General features: G+C 42.8%; 1 protein-coding gene across 2 annotated transcripts; it reads left to right on the top strand.

The window, feature by feature from the left end:
* Nucleotides 1-1242: 1242 nt before the first annotated feature.
* Nucleotides 1243-21616, top strand: afap1l1b (actin filament associated protein 1-like 1b). 2 transcript variants are annotated; one of them, XM_071906212.2, is made up of 19 exons: nt 1243-1375; nt 9421-9549; nt 11063-11143; nt 11790-11875; nt 11975-12092; nt 12598-12687; nt 12855-13066; nt 14149-14328; nt 14780-14872; nt 15080-15182; nt 16594-16749; nt 17466-17680; nt 17828-17973; nt 18160-18241; nt 18947-19055; nt 19458-19625; nt 19742-19908; nt 20302-20427; nt 20686-21616. In XM_071906212.2, exons 1-19 carry the CDS (start codon nt 1354-1356, stop codon nt 20710-20712), a joined length of 2310 nt encoding a protein of 769 aa, XP_071762313.2. In that variant the 5' UTR covers nt 1243-1353; the 3' UTR covers nt 20713-21616. The 2 variants fall into 2 exon arrangements, with proteins under 2 accessions (XP_071762313.2, XP_078142735.1); XM_078286609.1 differs by lacking the exon at nt 1243-1375 and adding an exon at nt 9155-9187.
* The last annotated feature ends 802 nt before the right edge of the window (nt 21617-22418 follow it).

The raw sequence follows: 22418 nt of genomic DNA, 5'->3' as shown, positions 1-22418 counted from the left end.
AAAATGCAGTTTGTAGGAACAGAAGGTGATAAATAGTTTGCTGCAAACAAAGAACTAGAAGATTCAGTGTTAGTCTGCAGGAGTGTTGTAGATGAATGTACATGTAACGGATGTAACGGAAGTCGTCTTGACCAAGAGGTGTGTGTGTGTATGTGTGTGTGTGTGTGTGTGTTCACAGTTCTTTAACAAAAATTCACAGTAAAAGTGTACAGAACTTAAAAAAAAACTAAATTCAATTCTGCAATCTAACTTTTTCTTTGGCTTTTTTGAGCTGTATGACATTTATCATTTATAATCACCTGCCTGTGGTCACTGCTGCTGCTGAATAAATGATCTAAATGCTGCCAATTTGCAGTTATTTTGACTTTTTTTTCCCTTTAAACTTCTATACTTAATGTTTCAGTATTGTACTTTTTGGTTTAGGGTCACTTCAGGTCAGACCGGTGGCTCTCATGGTGCGGTCCAGGGATCCCCAGGGGTCCGTGAGAGGGTTCAAAGAGATCCGAAACAAAATGAAGTATTGTTTAATTTCACTGACATGTAACTCGCTAGAAATTATCCCATTAAGAGAATGTATAATTATAACTATTGTAATTATAGATTTCACCCTCACCACCACATACAGGGCAGGGTTCCCAGGGAGTTTTGAGAGGTGTATTCCAGAGTAAGTCAGGGAATATGTTTATAGTTAGGGAATATCAGGGAATATCATGGGTCACTTTTGCAGATTGTTTCACACATTCATTGCATTCAGTGGTGTTTTTCAGCTGTTTTCTCCAAAACAAGCTTAACTGTAGTGGAAACTATGACTTTTTACCCCTCTAGAACAGAGTTGGAAAAAAAAACCCATTAACAAACCAGGAAAGAATACAATTTTGGGGTCATGGAAGCGTTCCGACTTAGTTATGTAAAATCATGGAAAAATCATAGAAGTGTACACCCACGCTGCGGTGGGAACCATGGCAGGCAGTTATACAATTTAACACTGAATCAACAACAAACATATTTTCCATATGGAGTTCACTGGGACAAAATCTCATCAAATGGGGCTCTGTGGTCTAATGTGTGTCTAAGACCAGTGGCATGAAAATGTGTGGGAACCAAAGGTTTAGTGGGTTTACTCTGACTGGCACTAGGACCCAGTGCGGCTCTGGATCAGGAACCAGGATTCAAACTATAAACTGTAGCGGTCACACTGACTCACTTGGCCGCATCGGTGGCTGACAGAGCTCGGTAGTGTAGGAGTGTATGGAGAACACGGGTGTGTTAATAACCCTAACTTTTACAAGCAGAAACTGAGGGATTATAATCGTGAATAAATAGGACAACCCGACCTGTGGAATAGCAGACTACATGGACTCCAAACGTCAGAGTTGTGAGTAACTCTTCCCCTCTTTTCATTTATCCAGTGTTCATGTTTTACTCCCTCACGAAAAACAACTGGTAACACTGGGATAACTTCCAGACTGTAAACTACATAGGCCTAATATTCTATAGGAATATAGTGATGCCATAGGATAAAAAAACATAATGTACGATAAGTTCACCATAAACTCACTATTGAAAACGACAGATACACTTGAAGTCCCAATATGAATAGTATAGGAATATTATAATGACAGCCTACCGTAGGAGATACATAAAAATATCATAAAGCACCATAAAGTCGCTATAAACTCACTGTTCAGCACCACAAACACATACAGTAGCTATAAACCGCTACAGGACTATTATAGGAATATTATAGTGATTTTTCGTTAGAGTTTGCATAAAAGTGATTTGAAACGAAGGGAAAGACCTTCAGCCCATTTTACTCAACATCTGCTCCAAGCCGCTGGAATAAGCCGAGAGTGTCTCGTGCTCCCGGCAAACTGGTGGAGTAACGGGACAGATGATGTCATATACCTACACGCCGGATGGTGCGCTGCGTGTGTACGTATGCGTAACTGTGTGTGAATGGAGGAGGTATTCCTCAGGTATTGGAATGATGCAATCTGATACCAACAGCGAAGTGCCCCGTTGGAAGCAGCGCTGCTGGAGGGGAAGCAGCCGCAGCAGGAGCTGAATGCCCGCTCTGTTCAGCGCTGCGAGGCTGCAGGGCTGGAAATAGGAAGGGGCATTATAATGTTACACCCGGTGATGTAGGCTAGCACTAAATTATATTAAAAAAAAAAAAAGGTCAATCTCCAGTCGGTGATGATCAAAATGCAAATAATGAGCTTTATGGACAAAAATCTATTATATTTTCAGAAAATGTTCTTCCTCAGAACACCTCATCCTCATGTAGCCTAACATCGGTTTGATAGCTCTAGGCTATTTATTTGAAGTAGCCTATATGGTATGAATTTGCTTAAAAAAATGTGTCAGTCTAAAAAGCTGGGTATATTGAGTTTAAAGGAATAGTTCACCCCAAAATGAAAATAAAAAGTCATCTTTTATACGGCTCAAAAAAACAAAACAAAAAAACAGAAAATATACATCAAATTTCTCCAAACAGCTTGTACAGCATACAGTGTTTTATAGCCAAACATTGCAATTTGAGTCCAAAAATCCAATATTTAGCCTACCTTATGTCCTATATTTTCCTCACTGGCAATGTTTTATTCTATAAAGTGTCAACAGTGCAAACAAGTGTTTTGTAGTCAAACACTTACACAACTGTCGACACATTCTAGAATAAAACATTGTCAGTGAGGAAAATATAGGCAGTAACAAGGTAAAAATGTGACTTTTTGACCCACAATTGCAACCGTTCGGCTACAAAACACTTGGCTTATGCTGCACAAGATGAGCTATTTGAAGAAATGTGATTACTTGGTATGCTTTTTGTTTGGAGCTGCATAAAAGACTCACTCTGTGTTTGGTTTTCCTACAATCTTCAGTGGAGTTTTGACTGACATGGGGGTGAGTAAATAATGATTGAAATTTCATTTGGGATATACTATTCCTTTAAGGGGGGTTTTCCCTCCAATACATCACTGGTTACACCCCGCTTTAAAATACAGTATAACACATACATGCATGGAAAGCAGGATACAGATGCCAACAGTCTGATTTCTTTTATGGATTTAGGATTGGACTTTGTAGGGGAAAAATAAAATACGTTTGGCGATGCTTTATTACATTGTAATAATCCATTGCATTCGAGTGGTCTAGGCTTATTGACATTTATATACACGAACACAAACACACACACACACACACACACACACACACACACATCAGTCCTCTCTATAACAACTGTCACAAGCCTTGACCTCTACCATAGTTCCCTTACATTTCCCTTTTCCTCTTACTCGCCCAGTGTGTCCTCCTTCCCCTCTCTAGCGTCACAAGGTTCAGAGCCTTTTTGCTATTTCACAAGGACAGTGACATTAACTTTGCTTGTATTTACTCAAGAGTTCCCACAGTTTCAGTTTCTGCAGTACAGTTTACAGCAAGAGGGAGATGTAGGACTGCAGGGCTACTATTAACTTTCCATGACAGTGATATCCAGCACAGCAGGCCTGTAAATGTCCTTCATGTGTAGATGTATTGTAGGTAGTGTTTAACGGCTAAGCTACTGTAGTGGAGATACACTAAGAGCCACCAGGAATAACACTGGGTCATGTTTTGTCCGGTTGAAGGTTGTATCAGATAGATGAATGACTGATGGGATGTTGGAGAATCTATACACATCTTTTACCTCACTGCCTGTATCCGGGAAACACTGTCAGGAAAAAACAACCATTACAATAATAATACATGGTAACATGTGTTTATCTCTGTGTGTGTGTGTGTGTGTGTGTGTGTGAGAGAGAGAGAGAGAGAGAGAGAGAGAGAGAGAGAGAGAAAGAGAGAGAGAACCACAGTGACAAACAACCCAGCCCAATAGATTTGTTTCTGGTGTGCAGGTCACTGTCATCTCTACACCTTTCACAGTTTTGAGTGGTTTTGTTTATTTTACAAGGCTAATAGGGATCTTGCAAAGGACACTTATCTGTAGCTGAAATGCAGCCCATGCACATTTTATATTTTGGGCTGTCTGTGCTCTGCACAAGCTTGAAATTGATAGACAATATGCTTCAAGGTATTTACAAAGATTTAGGACAATTGAGCAAATGCACGACTTTCACTGAAAGTCAAAATGTGTCCAGCTATGTGTTGGTTCTGTTAAGCAAAACACATACAAATTGAATAATCATTTCCATAACCTTCAAGACCACAAAAGCAGTACAAATTATATCATTCCTTAATTATTTTCCAAAAATTAGGTGTGACTGTCACACTATCTTTTCTGGGTCACATTTTCAGGTAGGGTAAATAAGCAAGAAACTATCCAACTTCAAACCCGCTGTTCTATCACTTGCCTTTATAGTTGGTACCTCTGGCTGTATAAAGGCTTATTTCTTCTGGTGCAATCTTTTAATTCTAGCATAAAATTACTGACATTTTATGCTAAATTGCCCTTTAACTGGGGGCAAGGGGATTCTTCTTCCGGAAGAAGGGCAATTTCCACACCAGCACGCCCCAAGATTAGCTTTGTTACAGTAAGCTGAGTAAGAAATACCTGTGGATTTCCCATGGTGCACTTTGGTGACACAGTGGCACAGTCTGCTTACCTGGGAACGCCACCGGAGCACCACAGCAGTATGGGTTTGAACTTCAGCTCACACCAGTGCCACAGTGTCAACTTCCTCTGTTTCCCGTGTCTGTTCACCATTTTCTATCGGAAGAAAGTGATAAGATACTGAAAGAATGTAAGAAAAAAGAAAGAGAGAATTCCATGGCTTTTATCCCCCAGCTGTTTCTTTTTAAATTCTCTCACTAGTTTAGAATAGAGGGGACTTTTTAAAGTGTCTGACTGACTGCAAACCCCGGGCTAGCAGTGACACCATCCACTGTTGTCACGAAAATAGGAATTATGAGATGCTGCATCGCTGAAATAGACTTTTGTCTCCGAGGGAGTTGCTGGAGCAGCCAGGACTTGAACTCTGACCTCCGTCTGAAGAGGACGGCTGTCTGGAGAGGGATGGAGGGAGGAGTGGGGGGGGGGGGTCAGATGAGGGAAGGAGTTAAAAGAGATGGATCTGGGGGGGTGGAGGGGGGGAGAGAGAGAGAGAGAGAAAGGAGTGGAAGGATCTGAGGGGAATGGCTGTCAGACCTCGGCCTCTGGGAGTGTGGGGGAGGCAGGAAGAGGACGCCTGCTGCAGCGCTAAATAGCAGCTCAGTGCGCTTTGGAGGCATGGAACACATTTTGCGCTCTTGTTTTTATCCTATTACACAAAATATCTTGTCTTGAAAGTCCTTTGATGGCTAATCTCGTGTTTTTTTGTTTTTTTTTGGGTGAGATCATTCAAGCAATTCAAACTCAGCTGTATTCACATAGCTGACCCAGCCCTGAAATGTTAGGGGAGGCAGCGAGAAGGAGGGATAACTTGGCTGGGAGAGGCGAGCCTGGGGCCGAGGAGGTTAGGCTCGGATCGGTGTGATTGATGGGCGAGACGCATAATGGATGGGAGTGAAAGCCTCAGGTTGGAGAGAGAAGAGCCTGTTTGACTTTTGTTTAATCTTTTCTCTCTGTCCCCCTGCTGCCCATAGGCATTATGTGGTGAGATAAACAGCAGCAGGAGAAGAAGTAGAAGGATAGAAGCAGCAACTGCAGTAAGTGGTTGTTTTGTTGTGAGCTGCAACCAAACACGCTAAATCAGTTAAAATGGAAGTCGCATGATCCAGGTCTCATGACTGACCTTCTTCAGAAAGCCTCTTCACGGAAACACACACAAACGTACGCAAATGAACACACACACACACACACACACACGCACACATAGACACATTCACAAATACACACACCACACACACATTCCCCTATTTGGCTCCAAGATCCATGTGACTGTATGCTTGTGTGTATGAGCTGATGTATCTGTGTGAGAGTCAAATAAAAAGTGTGTGTGTGTGTGTGTGTGTGTGTGTGTGTGGGCTCACTGTGAATTAAGTGCATGTGTGTGTCCAGCAGTGAAAGAAAGATGAGGAGAGAAAAAATGTGTGTGTGTGTGTGTGCGTATGTGTGTGTGTGTGTGTGTGTGTGTGTGTGTGTGTGTCGTGCGCACGCTGGGGGTTACAAAGATCCTTCTGTGGGTGAGAGGAACCACAGGCCTCCACAACAGCTGATCATCAGCCTCCGAACCCTCAAGTCCTCAGAGAGGAGAGAGAGAGAGAGAGTCATAGATTTACATAGAGAGGAGAGAGAGAGAGAGAGAACAGAGGGGGAGTATGGGAGAGAGAGAGAGGCACATGGATGGCCTTGACTGTGTAAAGTGAGACTTGAGAAACAGAAAACAGGCTGAAGGTCCAGTCTGTTGAAACGCTGTCACCCCACTACTGGCGTTGCTTACATTATGAGTGATTGCACTGCATTTATTTATGTTTTTCCCACCCTGAAATTTATTGTCTGACTGACAGCATGCGACAGCTCATTTGTGATGGTTTCGAGAAAAGCGGAACACTTTCCAAGGACGAATACACTCAAAACTTAGAGATGGTCAAATAAATTCTGGATTGCACCTTTAAAAAGCAACACAGAGGTGGGATGAGAGTTCAGGATGATGCAGGATGTGTTGGGACAGAAAGAGTAGGAGGGAGAGAGATGGAAAAAGAGAAAGGGGAGAGTGGGAGGAAGAGAGAGTGAGAGGAGGAGAGAGAGAGAGAGAGAGAGGGAGGGAGGGAGGGAAAGGAGGTGAGACTCAGTAGGATGAAGGAGAGTTGAGATCAGGAAGAAGTGGATATAAGCTTCTGTCGACAACTAAGACAGGAAACCACAGCTGCTGGCCGAGAGAGAGAGCGCGTACACACACACACACACACACACACAGCTGCTGGACATATCCTTTAACCCAGAATGCCCATGGCTTGGGACGATGCAGCTGTGCTCCACGCCCCTCTTAGACTGTGTGTGCGAGTGTGTATGTGTGTATGTGTGTGTGTGTGTATTTGTGTTTTTGAATTCCTGTGTTGTTTTTTGTTTGAGTTTCTGACATTGCATTGTTTGCTCTGGTCTTGTGGAGCATTGTGGCCGTCTAATTTTGGCCCATGTGGAGACAATAGAGTATTGTCAGACTGGGAGGCGGAAGAGGCTAAGAGATGGGAGTCCGCTCACTCACTCTCTCTCTCCCCACTATGTGTGTGTGTGTGTGTGTGTGTGTGTGTGTGTGTGTGTGTGTGAGAGAGAGAGAGAGAAAGAGACCGAGAGAGAAAGAGGGATGACGAGTTTTTTCTCTGATCTTAAATGTTGTCAGCTCTTTTCCACTCATTCTAGATTTATTTTTTATGCATATCATACTTCAGCAACTATATTTATTCTTTTCACATTTCAGCAAAATTTGTGTTTTTGTATTTTTTTTTCTCTGTTTTAGTATCAGACAAGTCACAACAGATGGGAATAAGACAATTTTCCCTAACTATGGCACATTTAAAGTAATTACAGTGAGAAGGATTAGAGGGAATGTGTTAATATTTAGTATATAAAGTAAGCCAGCAGGGGAATGTATTGTCAAATAATTTGCTCTGTACACAAGTTTGTTAAGCTCTATAACACTCCTAATGCAGGTTTGTAAGAAACTAGTAATAAACCAATTCCTCACCTCACTTACTGAGTGGGGAATCTAACCTTCAAACGATGTAGTTTCCTCGATCCTGTGTGTGTCAAGCATCTGTCCTGCTGAAGTGTCCGTGAGCAAGACACTGAATCCCTGTCAGCTCCAGGAGTGATCAGCTGCATTTACCTACAATGAAGTATCACACTATGGTTTGACCAATATGGGTTTTTGAATGCTGAGAGTTATATGTTTGTATTGTAGCTGCCGATAACCAATATTTTGTGCTGACATTCAATAGCTTTAAATGACAATTTTCATGCCAAAAAGTGATAAGACCATCCATGGGACACTAAAACTCTCCATTTAAACACAAGTTACCAGCCCTTTAAGCCAGAATGACCCACTGTACCTGTGGCAAGGAAACTCTGGGATACATTAGGCCTTTAAATTAATTAATTTGCAAAAAACATTACTGCACAATTAAACAAACAAATACAATGTGCAACGAAGATAAAACTTCATTGCAGGTTTTACAGACCGTTTTATGTAGCTGTGGTCAGGGAGGAACCTCCATCATATCAGCAGTGGATGACATTGACTGTCCAATAAAGGCCAATATTGGTCCGATATGATGTATTGGCCTATAGCCCTATATCGCACTACTACACCACAGAAGAAGAAAATCCCCTACACCACCATGTGTTGTTGCTGAGAAAATCAGCTCCTACAAAGATAACATAGGAAGTCAGATTAATGAAGTAAACAAAGCACAGTTTGATAAACAGGATGAAAGAATGAATTTTTGACCTTTATATGTCAGAAGGTTTGGTGAGAACACAAGCTCTTCTTCTGTAACACTCTGCCTCACATTCATGTACTTACACAACCACAACCTTCTGCTGAGCGGCTCTACTGGAGCGATTGGGGTTAAATTCCTTGCTTAAGATCTCGATGGTAGCTGTTGAGCAAGAGGGAGAGTTTTACTCATTCAGCCCCACTCAGATTTTCCCAGCCACTCTGCGTATTCAAACCAACATCCTTTGTGTCAAACATCTGCTTCTTAACTTCTGTAATGAATGAGTGAACAATTGAATGAACCTACAGTGTACTTTGCTACAGGCAGTGTGGTAACCCTATCCATATCTCTAGTGGAACTACAGATTTTCCTCTTTATTTTGCCTCCATTTCCTTTAAGGAAGGAAGTATTCTGCCCACCCCTCCTCCTCCTCCTTTTCTCTGTCTCTCTGCCCCCCCTGAACCTCTCCCTCTCCCTCTCTCTCTTTGTCAGCTCTGAGCAAGCAGGATGTGTGAGAGTGTGTCAGAGGGTCTGGAACAGTGTCAAGGTCATCAAGCACACACACACACACACACACACACAAACACACAGGATGTTGGACATGAAAACTATTATTTTTCAAAGAAAGCCTGCAATGTCCAAACTGGAGGTAGGACTGTGAAGTGTGGCAGCCCAGAGAGAAAGAAGGAGGGGAAAGAAAGAAAAACAGAGGAGAAGGGGACAGACAGATAGAAAGACACTGCAGCAGACGGATGGATAGAGGGATGTGGTAGGATGCTAAATATCTCTCCCCGCTCAGCTGTTGCAACAGGCGGTAAGCTGAGTTCCAAACTGACTGCATGCCCCTTACTAACTGGCCGCTTGCCTCAGCCTTGTGCCTGTGTGTGTGTGTTGCTGCGTGCGTGTGAAGGGATATTCGATGCACTGGGTGTAAGAGCAGAAGCATTCGAGCCACGTCAAGAGGCTGCAGTATAATGAGTCTCCCATAATGACCTCATGGTGCGATTCTGCCCCCAAAATAATATTTGTCTGTTTCCTGGTTCTCAGTAGCGATGGAGCGCCTGGTGAACGAGCTGGGAGCGCTGCTGAAGATGCTGGACCAGGAGACGGTCAGTCCCGCCACCGCCGACAAGATGGCCTCCATACGCAACATCCTGGAGACAGTGCAGCCTGCAGGTATACAGACTGAAGACACCAGGAGGGAGGGGAGAGGGGATTGGTGTGGTGCGAATAACCACTTTGGTCTCTATTGTTTAGTTAATACCATATTAGGCATTAACACATTTATTGTTAATGGATAATGTCGGGTATTTTTTTAAGTTTGTGCCAATCATCTTAGTTGCCCCTCTCCTTTCTATTAGTTCTAGTTCTAGTTCTAGTTTCTGCACACAGTCAGCACAGTTGCAGATATCAGCTTTCCTCCCTTCAGAAGAAGCCATTTGCTGCTATTCATTTTTGAAAACAGCTTCCACAGACTTGGCTGTATAATCCATTAAAGTAAACATGAAGCCTTAAATTGGTTTTGTCGAAGTTACTCTGTTTTATTGTTACTTCATTGTGCCTGAGTTGATTGTTTTCATATCAGTGCTGCATTCAGGGACTTCTCATTGGACGTACATGTGCTATAACTCCAATTGACACTGGGCCTTTAACCTTTGTTTATCCATGGGAAATTGACTGAACATCCTTGCTGTTTTTCAGCAACATCCTGCTTCACATTCATACACTTCCACATATTTACACCAGCTCAGCTAGAGCGATTAGGGGTTAAGCAACTTGTTCAAGGTCAACTCAACACTACTTACTAAGGGAGAGGAGAGCGTTTCTAATTTACTTTCCCCCACCCAAGCCAGGGATTAGAAATGGCAACTTTTACAAGCCTGCCTCTCTAACCTTTAGGCCACTGCCGCTCCTAAAAATTTCTAATGTACAACAGCAGCACAACATTGATATAGTATACAGCGAGAGTTAAAAACGCATAACAAAACATGGCCCACAGTAGATCCTTGTTTATCTGAGAGAAGCAAGGATGTAGGAGAGGATGTAAGGATTGGTATAAGAGGATGATGAAACGAAAAAGATTTAAGAGGATGAGACGGAGGTCAAAGAAAGGAGAGTGGGTAGGCATCCTGGTGGCTCCGAGTGCCAAGATCTATACCATGTTTCCACAATGCCAAGAGTTTGACTGGACCCAGGCTGGCTGCCAATACTCACTCTTCAGGTGCTTTGATCCAAAACGGACTGATTACTGTAATCCAAATTAATGCTGTATTTCATCCGGTCTGGGTTTTATTTCTTGCAGCCCAGGAGACTAACGCTTCCAAAAAAAGCTTCCAGACAATTACAAGCTTGAAGCTGCATGTCCTTGTTTGACACAAGTTCTCACACAGCCAATTCGGCTAAAAATGCCAGTATAGAGAAGTGATAACTTAACCCTTCTTTATAGCAGCTCATCATCAGTGTTTTTAATTTTTTAACAGCAGAAGATTTAATGATTCCCCTCAATTCACGATAGACTTGTATCTCAATACATAAAATCTTACAAACTGCATTTTATTATTTCTAAGATACATCTCTATATGCTGTTCTCTAAGCCTGACAGATTTAGCAGTAACTTCCCCGATCTCTCTTATTTCTGGGAGTTTTATCAGACTATTACCAATTCAAAACCTTTTGATCTTTCCCACAGTCAACGGATCAGACGTCTACATGAACAGCTGTCTCTATGGCAACGGCACCAGCTTCGTCGAGTCTCTGTTTGAGGATTTTGGTGAGTAGAGGGGACCCTGCTTTCAGTTCAGTTCAGTTCAGTTCAGTTCAGTTCAGTTCACTGGGTCTTATGCAGAAAAAAATGCCATTATTGTGTATAACATATCAACATGCCATAACATACGTAACATGTAATGACAATAAACAATGTGTATTATACCAAATTTTTTGCAGAAAAAATTACAATGTATAGAGAATACAATGCATACAAAATAATGAAATTAAAATAATTAAACATCTAAATCAGCAGTTTTATGGCTTAGCTATTTTCTCAAAAACCCAAGGATTACTAAACCTTCTAGCTGTAGGACACTCCACAATCTATATAAAAGGTTATCAACTAGGACTGTAAAAACAAGCGATGGGGAAGACATTGAGAATAGAATCATCTTTTCTCATTATACTTCTATCAAACAAATCTTAAAGGTTATGCTTTGGATTATATTACAGTCAGTTAAGTGTCATCGAGTTGAATTCCTCTCCAGGTTCAATTCACACACTCTGCTGCCCCTTGTCAAGATCTCTTTCCCATCCTGAAGATGATGATGAGGAGTAAGAGTGTAAAGTTAATGGTGGCGGTGGAGATGATGATGATGATGATGACAACATTGATTTTTAATGCGGTTAATCCTGTGTTGCCCCACCAGACTGTGATTTGCACATGCTCAGTGCATCTCCTGTGGAGCAGAAAGAGCAGAAAGAAGAGGAGGAGAAGACTCACCCTAATAAATCTGTAAGTCGTCTATCTATCTGTCTGTCCATCTGTCCCTCCATCCGTCTGTGCTCATACCTAAGATTTTGTTTTGACCCTCGGCTGTGATTGGTTCCCCAGACACCCACAGACACGCCCCCTCCCCTGCCAACCACACCCCTTCCTGATGACTACTATGAAGAGGCTGTTCCTCTGGATCCTGGTTCCACCCCTCAGTACTTTACCACCACAATGCACAGTCAGTACTACACACACACACACACACTCACACACACACACACACACACACACACGCTCATAGATAATTACAACCTATTGTTTTATTCAAAATTTCACTGAGTTCTTCTTTCTCGATTGTTTGTCTGCTCTCTCCTCTCCTCTCCTCTCCTCTCCTCTCCTCTCCTCTCCTCTCCTCTCCTCTCCGCCCCTCCCCTCTCCTCTCCTCTCCTCTCCTCTCCTCTCCTCTCCGCCCCTCCCCTCTCCTCTCCTCTCCTCCTCTCTCCGCCCCTCTCCTCTCCTCTCCTCCTCTCTCCGCCCCTCTCCTCTCCTCTCCTCTCCGCCCCTCCCCTCTCCTCTCTTCTCCTCTCCTCTCCTCCCCTCTCTGCCCCTCTCCTCTCCTCTCCTCTCCTCTCCTCTCCTCTCCTCTCCTCTCCTCTCCTCTCCTCTCCTCTCCTCTCCTCTCCTCTCCTCTCCTCCCCTCCCCTCTCCTCTCCTCTCCTCTCCTCTCCTCTCCTTTCCTCCAGGCTCCAGTAACTCTGTGGAGGATGCCTACTATGAGGATGCAGACAATAACTACCCCAGCACCAGGATTAACGGGCCTCCCAAAAACTCCTGTGAGTCTCTTCCTCTTCTTCATGCTAACAGTACAGTCTGAACAGAGCAGGGTGCTGATGTGACAGTATGTGGAATATATGGATGGATGGATCCAGAAATTGCCTGTCTGTGTTGTGTAAATTAATCATCCACTCCAACACCCTGACATATTATTTTTGTTTCCCAGACAATGACTCAGACGCGCTGAGCAGTTCCTACGAGTCCTACGAAGAAGAGGAAGAGGAGGCCAAGGGGCGGGACCAACCTCAGAGATGGACAGCTGAGGAGAGCTCTAATGGGCCAATCAGAGACTGCCGTATCTGTGCCTTCCTGCTGCGCAAGAAACGCTTCGGCCAATGGACTAAGCAGCTGGCCGTTGTCCGTGACAATAAACTACAGGTAGATGGAGCCATTTTAAAAGCTGTTTACCCATATATAGGATCTGATGTAAATATCCCTCGTGTTATGTAGGGTGAGTGCCTCGCCTTTGTATGCCAAGCTATGTAGAAACCTAGCTTGGATGTTAAAGGAAGGAGTTGTGTGAGAATATGTCATTGGGGATATCAAATGGAAACCTCTCATCACATGTTTAATTAAATTAGGCCCATGATGCCTCCAGAGGGCTCAACAGTAAGTTTTGGTGAACCAGAACTCTCAACACAACACCTACACTACACTGAAAATGAGCCTGAACTTAGGTTTACTCTTTATCCACAACATCACACCCAATAATTCCCAACCTCACCACTGATCTCAACAACAATAAGCCAATAGGATAGCTTAGTTAGTTATCTTAAAGCACCAAGTGGACACATTTCTCTGTTGTTTAGAGCTATGGTTAAAAATTCCTTTTTTGAATTCTTGCAGGCTATATTTACATATACTGTCAGAAACAGGAGTACAGTACAGGTACATTGCTGTACCCAAAGGTACACTTGTCACAAATGTATCCTCAAAGGTACGCTAGTGGTACTTAAGGTGCTAATCGTGTACCATTTTAGCAGCAAAATGTACATATTTGTACCATTTCACCACCAACTTACGGTACAATCAGCTTATTTGGCAGTATCATATATATAGAGAGATTTTTTTTATGAATAGGGGGGATATGAATTTAGGGGATTTTAATACAGAATTTACAGGTACGCTTTTGCCACCTTAAGGTAGAAAGTGCCATATACTGTGGCGGTACCCCTAAAGGGACATATCTGTACCTTCTCAAAGGGAACATTTTTGTACCAAAGCATCAAAGAACATTTTTGTCCCTTGGGGTACACAATTGTTCCTTTAGAGGTACAGGCGACAAATATGAACCATGCCTAAGGGTAAAATATTCATATGCTAATAGGGTGCAGTCCCAGCAAAAAGCATTTGTGCCCTTTTAGCTACATTGCCGTACCTTGTTTTCTGCGAGAACATACATTTCTCTCTCTCTCTTTTTCTCTCTCTCAACTTAACTATCTTTCTCTCACTTCTAATAGTGCTATAAGAGCATCAAAGACAGCACCCCCCACACCGAGCTCCCGCTGAATCTGTGCAACGTCATCTACGTCCCCAAGGAAGGACGGAAGAAGAGGCACGAGCTGCGCTTCTCTCTGCCCGGAGGCGAAGCTCTAGTCCTGGCTGTTCAGAGTAAAGAGCAGGCCCAGCGATGGCTGAAGGTACAGTACCTCTGCTCAACATGTCCTCAGTAAGGGAGGAGGAGATGGAAAGGGAGGTGGAGGGTGGAGTGAGAGATGGGGAATAAGACTGAGGAGAGAGAGTACAAGGTTGTGTCTGCTGCACAATAATGACAAATGACCATTTTGCAATTATTTTTGCTGAATATTGCACTTCAGCCAGCATGAAATACTTTTAATCAAAAACTGAGATGTTGCTTAAGACTTGCTCTGTTTGAACACAGTGACAGTTTTATTTACAATGTGCATTTTAATTTATAGGCCAGAAATTGGGCTCAGCACCAAAATAGGAGTCCATTTTGAGCAGCCATGATTCTGATAAAATAATTGCAGCCTCTTGCAAATTGAAGTAGCTCATATTACAATTATCCATTTCTGTTGATTAAATGTGCAGCCGTATCTGGTAGTCAACGTTTCCCCACTCTGTGTCCAGGTGGTTCAAGAAGTTGGCAGCCAGTCCAGCAATACTGAAAGACTGGAAGGATCCGCTTCTCCCATTATACAGAGGAAGATGGAACTTGACAAGGTGTGTGTGTGTGTGTGTGTGTGTGTGTGTGTGTGTGTGTGTGTTTGGGTGTCTGCCTGTCTATGAATGTTCTGTCTTTTTACCTGTGTCTGTATTTTGCCCCTAGACCAGTCATGATATAATTATTCTGCCAAAATAAGGGCTCTCCTCTCTTCTCCTCTCAGTACAAGGTTGTTTCTGAAGGTTTTCCATATTTCCCTCTGCCAGGTGCTGCTGTCTGACCGGCAGGCATCAGACTCAGACAGCGGGCCAACAGGAGACAATCTGTCCATTGGACAGGGAGCAGGACGGGACACTGTTGACTCACTGAGTAGGTTTACCTTCATAACCTAATAATACTAGTTGTATTAATTTATTGATCCTGCAGTGGGAAATGTCTTTATCATTGAAACATGCAGAGGGATACAGGAGTAGGGTGTGTGCGTGTGTGTGTGTGTGTGGGTGGGTGGGATGATGTGTATTTGAAAATGGTACAGTGTATTTTAAAACTGCAAATTAGATTATAATGACAAGTTCAGAATGCAGTTTTTGAAGACATCAGTGTTTCCTAGAAGTGCTATATAAATGATGGGACAATGATGTGTATGTGAAACTTTGTAGCTTTAAAATTGTTTCTTAAACAGTATTTAACTGATCAGTAAAAATGCACAATGATGATGAGACAAAACTATATATAAAACATAAAGAGCTTTTAGTATCAGTATTACTTAGACATTATTCAGAGAACTTAATACAAGTAGTTTAATTCAGGGAGAGGAAGTAGAAAGGAGACAAAGGGAGCAAAGACACACAAACAAGCGCGTGGACACACACACACACACACACACACACATATATACACACACCCATATACAAACACACAAGAACATGATCACAAGCACACACACTTTTTTGTTTATCTATCCACAAAATCAGGAAGGGTAAACCGGCAGATCCATGATGCTGGGTCAGAATATAGGTCAACACAGACATGTTGTTTCAGTATTGTTACAAACTGTTTACTGGCTGAGGGGATCTGAAGCTAACGGGACATGAGAGAGAGAGAGGGAGAGACAGGAAGTGAGGCGCGAGCAGATATGACATCCTTCCTGTCTTCTTCCTGCGATTGTCTCCCACTGACATCATAGGAAGTAGGCTGGGCAGAGCGCCGCAGCACCTGGCAGATTCAGTGTGTGTATGCAAACACACACTCCAGGGTTTGGCTATATGGCTAAAATGCATCACTGAAATTAATTACAATCTGTTTTTATTTAGTTATGAAAGTGTTATGATATTTGAATTTGTGGAGGGTTTTTGTCCTTTGTCATTTTACAAAATTTGTCAAGGTGCAGCCTTCATTCAAAATTGTTTATTCTCATCTCATTCTCGTCGTTTCCATTTCAATTCTGCAATGTGTATTTTGTATATTAACTGATTAAAAAATAAAATATCATTGACACTAGTATTGTAAAAATGCACACCTTCATGGGAAACTATACTGGTATAATTTAAAATAGTGCATAACTCATAGCTAAAACATGCGCGCACAGACACAAACAAACACACTGGTAAAAACATGACCGATGGATTTTATTGATTAAGTAACATGGCATTGAACTTTGTAATATTTCTTCACTTTTCTTTTCACTTTTTGGCTGTGCATCAAGCAACATACTGCGTATCAACTGCTCCTGAACTCTGTGACCACACTGTCAGTCTGAGCAGGGTGTGTTTGTTTCCAGACAGGGGGAAGCGCGGGGCGTTCTCGGAGCTGACGGGGTCGATGAGCCGAGCAGCAGGGAAGAAGATCAACCGGATCATCAGCTTCTCCAAACGGAAACCGCCCCTACCGGGAGACCCCCCCTCCTCTGCCAGTCACCATGACAACCCACGCTGTGGTGAGGAGGACAGGGAGTGATTAAGTAGCTGATTGGTTAATTGATTGGTTGGTGAAGTGGTTGGTTGGATGGTATGGTGGTCAGCGGATTGATTGATTGGTTGACTGACAGCTGACAGATCAATAGATAGTTCACCTAGTTATTCGGTTTGTTGATTCATGCCAGATAATTTGCAGTTTCACATTATTGTAAGGTGAGTAGAAAAGTAAGAAAAGTGATGGGAAATTGGAGTTGAGAGAAGTTGACATCCTTTGAAAATAAATTAATAATACTTATATACAGTAGTGAGAAAAAAAATGATAATATAAAGGCTTACCTGTAAAAATATACATACTAGATTGGCCTCAGGCCTCTGCTTGTATTCTGTTAAATTGCTCAAACAGCAACTCAGATGTGAAATTCACACCATGGGAGCACACAGTAGTGTGTAGACTGTAAATGTTTTTCAGTAAAAAGGTTTTTATATTTGATCTGTAAAGGAATTAATGAATGAAGGCTCTGTTATCATCACATAAAATCCAGTTTCAATTTACATTTTGAATTGAATGAATTGATCATAAACTAACTCTATAACTATTAACTAACTATAAACTAAACTATAACTAACCTGGTATACTCTAAACTTGTTGACAGTTTTTTTTCCCCTGCACCTAATTCAGATGTGTATTCTTCCTCTCTCTCTCTCACTCTCTCTCTCTCTCTCTCTCTCTCCTCAGGCTACCTGAGCGTGTGCCTGAGCGGCTCTTGGAAGGAGCGTTGGTGCGTGGTGCGGGGTGGGAGCCTGTACCTCCAGAAGGACCCTGGGGACCAGCGGCCCCCAGTCATCGTGGTGCCGCTCGGGGGGTCAGAGGTGGTGACGGGGGGACTCGGACCCAAACATCCCTTCTCCATCCGCATCCTGCAGGCGGGCAGCGAACTGGCGGCTTTAGAGGTACAGAGGGAGACGTTTACTGGGCTGAAGAGGAATAGAGGCAGATTTGTAGCCTGTAGTTTGTTTTTCAAGACTTTAGTTCCATTCTTCGTGTCTGTGTGTGTGTGTGTGTGTGTGTGTGTGTGTGTGTGTGTGTGTGTCCACCAGGCCAGCTGTTCGGAGGATCTGGGCCGCTGGCTGGGTGTGTTGTTTGCAGAGACGGGCAGCGCCACTCTGCCTGAGGAGCTGCACTACGACTACATCGATGTGGACACACTCACCGACATACGGCACGCTGCCAGACACTCCTTCATGTGAGTCACTGTGTGTGTGTGGTGTGTGTGTGTGTGTGTGTGATGTATCTGTGTGGGGTTTTCTGTTGCCTGTAATTTATCATAGCTTTGTATCCTGAAATACATAATCCTCTATCCCTTTCTCTGTCTCTCTCTCTCTCTCTCTCTCTCTCTCTCTCTCTCTCTCTCTCTCTCTCTCTCCCTCAGGTGGGCTACTACCACCACTACTTCCTCCAGTAGTGCCTCAACAGACTCCAGAATGTATGACGAGGTCTATGAAAGTATTTTGGTGAGGAAAGATCTTCAACTTCTGAACACATAACATCTTTCAGTCACGTCCCTCAAGCTGCCAAACTTGAAGTTCTCAGTATCTCCCTTCTCTCACTTTTCCTTCTCTTATCACTGTTCCTCTCTCTTACCACTCTCCTTCCTATGCTGTTTTTATCCAAATCGCCATACGTTATTATTACTGCATACATTTTTAATCTAGGTGGCCCCTAACTTCCTAACTTTGGCAGTGTTAGTGCCATGCTCTATTATTGAGCTGAAGGGTTTCTGGTGCCTGACTGTGGCAGCATTGGTGTTTTTGACAATTTTGAAGTTTTCAGTGATATGATTTTTAGTTTGTCTACTATTTCTATACTTAGCACTTTTGTATGATTATACATCAATATTCCAACATACCATGCTGAAAATGTATGCAGTTATGTTACTATAAGGCACTTTGGATAAAAGTGTCCAACTAATGGCATATGTTATGTAATTCTAGGGACACTTTTTTCTTCTTTGTTTTGTTCTTTTACTTCTAACTGGGCGTCTCTTTGAATGGAGCAATGCTTGAATTATGAATCTAAACCTCATTTTATGACTTACTGTATACGGTTTCTGTCTTGTTATATTGTCAACAGAAACATGTAGATTTATGTAAATGACACTATAAACGCTATGATGCTAGAAATTGAATTTGCTGTGTTGTTTTTCCCTTCCCCTGCAGGAGGGGGCAGCAGAGAGCAGACCGGGCCAGGTGAGACGCCACGCCTCCTTCTCCAGCAGAGACTCTGATAAGACCGAGCAGCAGGCCGCCATCAAGAGACACGCCTCCAGTGAGTCTTCTCAATAAACTGTCCTTTGTTTCCTTTTCCTAACCTCTTTTCCAAGAGTTTGTTGGCTATGTAAGCACTGAGCGTTGCATAAAAGAAATGTCTGGTTAGCATTGTGGTGAGTATCATGGCCTTGGCCCCCTTCCCACACTGAAAATTGTCAGCTATGCCAATCTCTATATTCGCTGCATCATGTTTCCAGTCAAAAGAACAAAAGACCACAAGCTACTTTTTCCTGCGTCCATTTGACAGCATGAATAGCTGACTAGCTGAATGACTGACTGATCTTCTTTGTTGCTCTTCTCATCATGAAGCCGCTCTGGCGTTTCTCTGTCATAATGAAAGTAATGTGGATGGTAATGTTGATAATACAGTTACTGATATTGTGGTTTTTGTTGCTGTTAGATGTGAATCAGTACGCGCGGTATGGGAAGACGCGTGCAGAGGAGGACGCCAGGCGGTACCTGAGACAGAAGGAGGAGCTGGAGAAGGAGAAGGAGGAACTCAAAAACACACTGGTGTCCCTCCGCAAGGAGAGGAAGGAGGTGAAGGAGGAGATGAAGAACGGCACAGGTCAGAGACAAATCACACGCACACGCACACACACACACACAAACACTAGTTCTTAGACTTGAGCTTTGTAGTGCTACTAAACGTGTGTGTGTGTGTGTGTCTGTGTGTGTGTGCAGGTCGCGGTGTGGAACAGCGGTTTGCCCAGCTGGAGGCGCTGTGCAAGCAGAAGGAGGAGGAGAGGGTGGAGCTAGAGCTCAGACTGACTGAGGTCAAAGAAAACCTGAAGAAGTCACTGGCTGGAGGAGCACTGGGTCCGCCCACCGATACAAAGATCAGCGTCAAGGTAGGCAGCTACAGCAAAGACGCACTTCTGTCTTTTATCTCACAAAAACACAAAAATGTCCTGCTAAACTCTCCTTTTTTAGAAGCCCATCCTGTCTTTCATCACTCAAGCCCCACCCTATTGCTTACCACACATGCAATTTATGGATTTACCTCAATAGATTTTCTTGCTTCCACCTGTTTTTTGGTGTCTAACCTATGTAGATACCAGATTTTGAAAGAGCTGTTACATGGCACAGCTGTCACATCACACTGGATTCTTACCCAGAGAAACATATCAATCCCTCTCAGTTCATTAGAATATATCATTAGATATATTTCAGTGCTACTCTTTAGGTGGGTGAAATCTGATGTCTGTGTTTGTTTCTGTGTGTGTGTGTGTGTGTGTATGCAGGCACAGGGCAATAAGGTAGAGAAGGTTTACAGCGAGACTGTGCCGGTCAACTCAGCGTCCGAGCTTCGTAAACGTCCTCCGGCTGTTTACGCTTCTTCACGGGGCAACGTCATGCAGAAGGCAAAGGTAGAGTGTGTGTGTGTGTGTGTGTGTGTGTGTGTCTGTTGTGTAACAGATTGAACCGGGTCAACCCTTGCAGAAAACCAAAGATCACCCAGCTAACCAAAATAGGGAAATTCCACATGGTTCCTTGAAATATTTAGGGTCATAAGACTGCTACGTGTGTGTGTATGTGTGTGTGTGTGTGTGTGTGTGTGTGTGTGTGTGTGTGAAGGATAGAGAGAGGCATGATTTCCTCACTTTGTGCTGTGTCATGGTTTCCAGGAGTGGGAGTCGAAGAAGGGGACCTAGGCAGAGCGTCAGACGGATCGACAGATGGATTCATGGAGAGACGGGACTGTGTTGAGTCTTGGAAGACGGGCAGGAGGAAGGGTAGAAGAAGAAACAGATGGAGAGACAGAAAGACTTGGCAATGAGGAGGCGAAGAAGAGGAGAGGGGGGGAGAGGAGGAAGAAGAGGACTGACTCTGATACATTCTTCTCCCCTCTTACCCAAAGAAAAAGAAAAGTTTTTGTATGCATGTACTTTATAACATAAAATGGTGCTTTATAAACCGCTGTAAATATTACAGACTTGAGTGAAGTACTACCAGTACAGTATTATTATATATAGATCACTATGAATATGAAATATGTATGTGTGTGTGTGTGTGTGTGTGTGTGTGTGTGTGTGTGCATGTGTAAAAAGGGGGGTGGTTTGCAGAGGGCTGCAGAAAGTGAACATGTGATATTGATACAACAGCAAAGCAAAGGGATTGAGGGTCTGGTTCATTAACATTGAGTTCACAGTTCAAAACCCAGATGATTCACAAAAATACTGTCATGGTTACAGGCAAGACTGAGTATTTTATCAGCACCGTCCACTGATGGAGAAAAACATGATCTATGATTCTTTTTTTTACACACTACTTGTCAAGGCAAAAGAAAAGGACTGAAAACTATTATTGTTATCTTAAATTATGATTATTGGTATAGTACAATAGTATTCCACATCTTGTGATGTGTATTTAAACCATTAGGAAAGCATATAGAGTATGACACTGTTCATGAAACCAAGAAGCAAATGTTTATTATTGCAATGTGAAACTAATGATATGAAGAAAAAAAAAAAAACATTTGTGTTGATGTGATCCACTGTTTCTACCTATGAATTGTGTATTTTTTTCATATTTGACTTTTGCACTTTATCATGTTATTGTATTTTGTGATCATATAAATGTCTTGGAAACGAGTGTCAGCATCCCTCTTATCCAATTTATTTGTCTGCTTTTCCTGTTCATCACAGACAAAGAGAAAAACACACACACACACACACACACATTGGTAAATGTCCCATATTTTAGAAGAGTGTTTTGTCCACTCTCCTTTTTAGTTTCGTTCCATTTTAAATTTTTCATAGTCTTACACTCGTGCATTTTTCCCAGCCTGATCAGATTACTCCTTTCAGAATGATTTTTAGAAGCCAACAGTGCCATCACTGAACCACAAGCGCCATCTAGCTGTGGCATCTATTTAGAGCTACTGCTCACATATTCTGACTAAAAGGTCCGACAGGAGCAAAGCGTTAATAATGCATGTTCCAGTCAAAACAGACAGAGGGGACATCAACACAGGTAGAGATGAAACCAACACAGAAAGATCAAGGAGAGAAGACGAGACAGCCATTTAACTTCCTTAGAAAGAGTTTATTTAGTGCATTTCTAGTTTGTCCACAGCAGGAACCAAAATATTAAGTTAATCTGTGCTCCCATTGGTTCACCAGAGTTCTGGTCCAACACCATTGGTCCACTTGTGTCCTGGTGCAATACTATTGGTCCAGTAGTGTTCTTACACCCTCCCGTTGGTTCACTAGTGTTCTGGTATGACACTATTGGCTCACTAGTGTTCTGTTTTGGTCAGGAACACGTAAGACCGGGAAATTGGACCTTCGGCATGCTGCTACTGAGCAGAGGTCCACAAGCTTCCATGCAACAACAAACAAACAAACAAACAAACAAC

The sequence above is a fragment of the Centroberyx gerrardi genome, chromosome 11, assembly GCF_048128805.1.
Source record: "Centroberyx gerrardi isolate f3 chromosome 11, fCenGer3.hap1.cur.20231027, whole genome shotgun sequence".
Taxonomy (NCBI): domain Eukaryota; kingdom Metazoa; phylum Chordata; class Actinopteri; order Beryciformes; family Berycidae; genus Centroberyx; species Centroberyx gerrardi.
Note: the sequence above shows the minus strand (reverse complement) of the source record. Positions and strands in the feature narration are given on the sequence as shown.